Here is a 5,345-nt window from a genome sequence, read left to right as displayed (position 1 = left end):
TAGGAACTTTCGCCAACTGTACGGCTATTCTGTTGGCTCCAAAACCTTTTTGTTCTGGGTCCAACTCTTTTCCTTCTCAAAGCCAAAAGAATGGACAAACATTTGGAGGAAACATTTTTCCAAATAGGGCCTGGTTGAATGAGTAACACTATGCATTTCCTTAATTTAACCCTTTGTTACATCTGTAACTAAACCGTGACTTTGCAAATTGTCCATAGAGTGTATTGTTTTTGTTGATCTTGACATCATTGGACATTTATGGTTCCGATACTGCTGTAGTCATGCATGTAGTATGAGCAGAAACAAAAGGGATGCATACAAACCCATGAATTATTGAACCGCTAACAGAAACAAAAGTAAAGCTTGTGCATCTGCTTACTCATGTTTTAATACCGTCTCAGCAAGTCTCAAATACGAGTGCCATCTGAAGGCTAAAGAAGTCAGAAGAGGAAGAAACAATTTTCATTGCAGCAGTAGAGGATCATGCTTTTGATATTTTCATGCTTATGATCTGAATCTTAAAAACTATTTAAATCTACCAGAGAAATAAACATTTAAAACTAATGTTTTTCTTTTTTCATTTAATACTGCAACACTTCAATCCTAAAAGGGCCAACACAAAGCTTGGGCAATTTTTGCTTGCCAGAAATGGTGGTTTGGGACTCTTCCTTGGAAATTTATCAGTTTGTTTTGCCACTTTCCCAGGACTGTAAATGTTTACATAGTAGGTGGTGTCATTGACAGCAACCGTTCTTGTTTTCATTCTATGTGATTCAGTGTACTTTAATGCATCTGCTTCCTGTCAACTCTGAGAACTTTATTATGCAGCCATCAGTACTCCAGGAAAGATCCCAAAACTTGAGCAACACGGATCATTTTAAGATTGCCTTTATTAAATAAATAAATACCAGATTCTGACAAATAATAAGTTACATCCATAGCACACTAGTATACATCTTTCCAGTCAACATTAGTGACATAGCCTGGATCCTTATCCTTTCCCCAAACAAACAGTGATCATGGGGTGGGAGGTTGGAGCCACCCACAAACAACTATGGCATTGGTTAAAAGATATTTCACCATGCAGCCCCCATTCTGTTGTGGAATGTATTCACAGTTTTACAGTGGTCTGCTCTATACAGAGCTACACAACATCACCCTGTCCCACTGAAGCCACTTCAAGGTCCACAGCAAATGCCAACATCGCTGTTAAGCTTCAGCGCAACAAGATCACTGCATATTTATATAGCAAAACACAAAATGTTATTTAAAACTCAATTCCGTTTAATGGTCTTTTCTGGTTCCAGCCCAGCTCTAGTTTTTCCAAGTCCTAATTCAACAGTTCCCGTGGACAGGAGCAGTGCTTGTACCTCAAATCCATTGCCATACTCCTGTAAATTGGGCCCTTGGCTCATGGCAAACAGAACAGAAGGTCCAGCGAATGTGTCCATGGAGTCAATCGAAAAATGCACCTAAGACAAACAAGGTCTCCAGCCTGCAGATGTAGGATATTCAGTTGCACCTCTGAAGCAGCATGTTGAGGGCGTACTCCATGCGGCCCCGCAGGTCTGGAGTGCATCCACAGCGGAGCAGAGTACTGAGGCGTAGTGTGGTGGACACACGTTCCTCATTGATGTACGTCAGCAAGTACTCCTCATTCTGGCTGCACAAAATTATCTTGGTGTGATCATGGTAGAAGTTCACCTGCAGAGTTGAAAAATGTACAATTGGTCACCAAAACCCTTATGGAATAGGTCGGGAGAAGGTGGTGATAGAATGAGAAGTATCCACACCAAGGCCAAGTGTATATAAGCTGTACCTGAAAAGTGCCATCATTGAAGAGCATCATGAGTGCACGATCGGACTTCAACCACTGCAGGAGATAAAGCCTTGGCTTGCTGATATCAAGCACATTGGGCAAATCACCACCCTGTAGAGTTAGAACAACATTGGCATTGTGAGATGAAGAAAGAAAACGCTAGATATGCATGTAGTGTTTGGTTCTGCACCAAGCACCAAGTGTAGATACTCACATCCATAAGATTTTCTTCCATATAATGAGCAAAGTACTTGAGGACGGTGACCTGGCTGGCAAACTGCTCTGGGGCTTCACTGGTGGAGAAGACTGTACACTGACCCAGCTCTGCATAGTAATGCACTGTCCTGCAAGCAAAGATGGTCATATTAGCTTCAAGGAATCAGGGTTTACAAACGCTTCCGTTAATTCCAGTGTGCATTTACAGTTTTTGGCTACTTACTTCTTATCAGACAGCAGGCTCATATGGGTGCCGTTGTTGAAAAGGACACCGACTGTGTGGTCAGACAGCTGGTAACCAAAGCCATACTTGTTGGAGTAATCCACCCACTTAGTCACCCATTGGAAGCTGCAGTTCAGGCTCTCTTTTGAAATGTCATTAGCTGTGAGGGGAAAAAACAAGCACCAAAAAAATCAGGAGTGAATACCAGTTTACCAGTGGAACAATATTAAAATATATAAAACGTATGAGCAGGTGAGATAGATAGATATTAAAAAGGTACAACTTTGTACCTTCTGGCATGTTCTCCAGACAGCCTCTGAGTACTCTGGCAACAGTGTCTGCTACAGTACCCATCGTGCTATCCTCCAAGCCTGCAATCAAAACAAAGCAGTGAAAGCCATTAGCCTTGACATTATAGAGTCCATCAACATCTGGCTCACAAAGATGACAGCCTCTTGGAGAATCATGATGGGGGCATGACAAAAAGCACAAGCAAAACACTTACATTCACTGCTGCTGCTGCAGCTTCCCAGTGTGCCTCGGACAATCATGCGGATGGTGTCACGGATCTGCTGCTTGTTGCCTGCATCCTTGGCAGCGACAATTGGCTTTCCAGTAGATGGCAATGGTGGCTTACTGTCCTAAGTGGAACATGGGAAAAGGAGGTTAGTCACAGACTGCTTGGTTTGAAGTGACCTTGTGTTCTGGCAGGAAGCTTGAGTAATGAGAAGTATTGTGATGGTGGCTCACCTCAGGAGCTTGCCTGCAAGGCTGATTGCTGATTGAGGCCTTCCTGAGGTCATGTCGCAGCCTGTGGATGTCCTCTTCCTCTTTCGTCAGCTTATCTGTGTGTAGATGAAACCAGTTAGAGATCACAGATTCACACACAAGGGACACTATAGCACATGTATGACATCACACCAATACTAGATCAATTTATAAAGTAACTTACTTAGTGTTTCAAAGTACTTGGCTTTATCCTTCTTGCCACCAAACAGAGCAGCTGCAGCCTTCTTGAAGAAGTTCTTGGCAGGGCTGGTGTGCTGGAGGTCTGGAGCAGTGTGACAGCAGCTGACAGATAGTCTGTCCGGGGTGAAACCCTAGAAGAAGGCAGAACAAGAACAGGACTTAAACACAGGCTGCAAGACATCATGGAATGACCAAAGCCCAATAAATATATACATTTTTTTCCTCCAAGCGTCAATGGCACGCACCTGGCTGAAGAAGTCATGGTGTAGGATATCATCCAGCCTCGGCCTGTCCTCAGGGCTCTTGGCAAGCATGATGCTAATGAGGTGCTTGGCCTGTGGAGACAGCGTAGAAGGCATGGTGTATCGCGCTTCCCTTATGCACCGGTACGTCTCTTTCAGATTGGTGGTTTCAAACGGCGGCCTGCCCAACAGCATCGTGTACCTGTAGAGACAAGACATGTACAGCTGAAGAGGACTGTTCCAGTCAAAACATCATGTGGTGCAATTCGATTTAAATTCAGGACTCAAAACTTACATGACACAGCCAAGAGCCCAAACATCTGATTCACAGCCATGGCCTTGCTTGTTAAGGACTTCAGGAGAAAGGTAGTTTGGGGTTCCGCATATTGTTCTTCTCCGGTTTTCAACCGGTTCCAGCTTAGCTGCCAGGCCAAAGTCTCCTATCTTCAGCTCCATCGCCTCATTAATGAAGAAGTTACCTGTCGAGTTCAGAAAGAGCAATTACATTGCATGCACTTGAAATCGTAGTATATTGGTGCAACTCTATCATTAGCAAATGCTTTAATGGGTCACCTAATTTAAGGTCTCTGTGGAGGATTTCCTGTCCATGGAGGTACTTCAGTCCTGAGATGATCTGTCTCAAGTAGTACCTAACCTCTGGTTCTGTGAGCACCTTGCGGGCTTTCAGAATGTGTGCCAGTGACTAAAGAGAAGAAAAGACCCGAGACTTAGTTTCATTCCAGGGAGGATCATTGGTACCGCACCTGTCGCGTCGAGACTTACTCGTCTGCTGCAGTACTCGAGAAGGATGTAGATGTTGTCCTTGTCCTCGAAGTGGTAGTAAAACTGGACGATGTGTTTGTGATGAAGAACTCTGTGCAGTTCAATTTCTCGGTCAATCTGTTCAACAAGCGAAAAGGAACTTAGCAGTCTGAACAGGAGTGCTGGGAGTCAGTCAGCATGTAACTGTGTGACAAAGCAACACACACCTTTTCTCTTTGGTGAGGTTTGGAGACACGAGTGTGTGGGATAATTTTCACAGCATACACTTTGCCTGTACCCAGATCTGTAAATTCGTAACATTTAGCAAAGCCACCCTGTAAACAAAAATAAGTAAATAAATAAACAATAGGCTTGGAAGTGAACTACCAGCACAATGTCAAAATCTGCACCAGATATCAGATCATAAAAGCTTTTCCATACAAATAACTTGACTGAAGCAGTTCTACAGAGGCAAATAAAATAAAATAAAATAAAATATTATAAATAAAATAAATAAAAAAATAAAATAGGACACCAGGTACAGCTTCCTGTGGATCTGTTTGAAGGCATGCATACCTTGCCGAGAACTTTTCCTCTGCAGTAGCATTTGCCTGTCGTGAAGTCGGATATGATCCGCGACAGTTCCTGCGTCGTGTGCGCACTGTCCTCGAGCTTTCCGCGTCGCGTCTCAGTCGGTTTGTTTTGTGAATGCTCGCACATTTTGTTGTTGTTTACAGGTTGATGGGCGATAGTCCTGAGAATGTCCATGCTCTGGATGAGTTGGAAAAACAAAACAAAAATCTCCCAACTGAGCAGGACGCCGCGCGCGCTGCCGTTTTATAAACCAACAGCCCGGCCCCTTTACTTTCACCGCCTACGTCACGCCTCTCGCGCGCTCAGCGGCTGCAGCTAAACCCACACAGTGGCGTCCAGTCAGCAGCCCAGAGTGCGCAAAACACACCGAACACCAGCAGCCCAGAGTGCGCAAAACACACCGAACACCAGCAGCCCAGAGTGCGCAAAACACACCGAACACCAGCAGCCCAGAGTGCGGAAAACACACCGAACACCAGCAGCCCAGAGTGCGCAAAACACACCGAACACCAGCAGCCCA

The 5,345-nt window shown here is 44.5% G+C and overlaps 1 protein-coding gene across 1 annotated transcript; it reads right to left on the bottom strand.

Moving 5' to 3' along the window:
• Positions 1-872: 872 nt before the first annotated feature.
• On the bottom strand, positions 873-5,051 carry plk2a (polo-like kinase 2a (Drosophila)). Its single transcript, XM_060908159.1, has 14 exons — positions 4,808-5,051; positions 4,459-4,566; positions 4,253-4,369; positions 4,043-4,172; positions 3,765-3,948; positions 3,473-3,671; positions 3,211-3,358; positions 3,009-3,103; positions 2,764-2,899; positions 2,549-2,629; positions 2,259-2,418; positions 2,034-2,163; positions 1,820-1,930; positions 873-1,704 (listed from the first exon to the last, which is right to left on the bottom strand). Exons 1-14 carry the CDS (start codon positions 4,997-4,999, stop codon positions 1,513-1,515), a joined length of 1,983 nt encoding a protein of 660 aa, XP_060764142.1. The 5' UTR covers positions 5,000-5,051; the 3' UTR covers positions 873-1,512.
• Positions 5,052-5,345: the final 294 nt, after the last annotated feature.

Source organism: Neoarius graeffei, chromosome 25, assembly GCF_027579695.1.
Source record: "Neoarius graeffei isolate fNeoGra1 chromosome 25, fNeoGra1.pri, whole genome shotgun sequence".
NCBI lineage: Eukaryota > Metazoa > Chordata > Actinopteri > Siluriformes > Ariidae > Neoarius > Neoarius graeffei.
The sequence above is the reverse complement of the archived record's forward strand: the minus strand, read 5'-3'. Positions and strand labels throughout refer to the sequence as shown.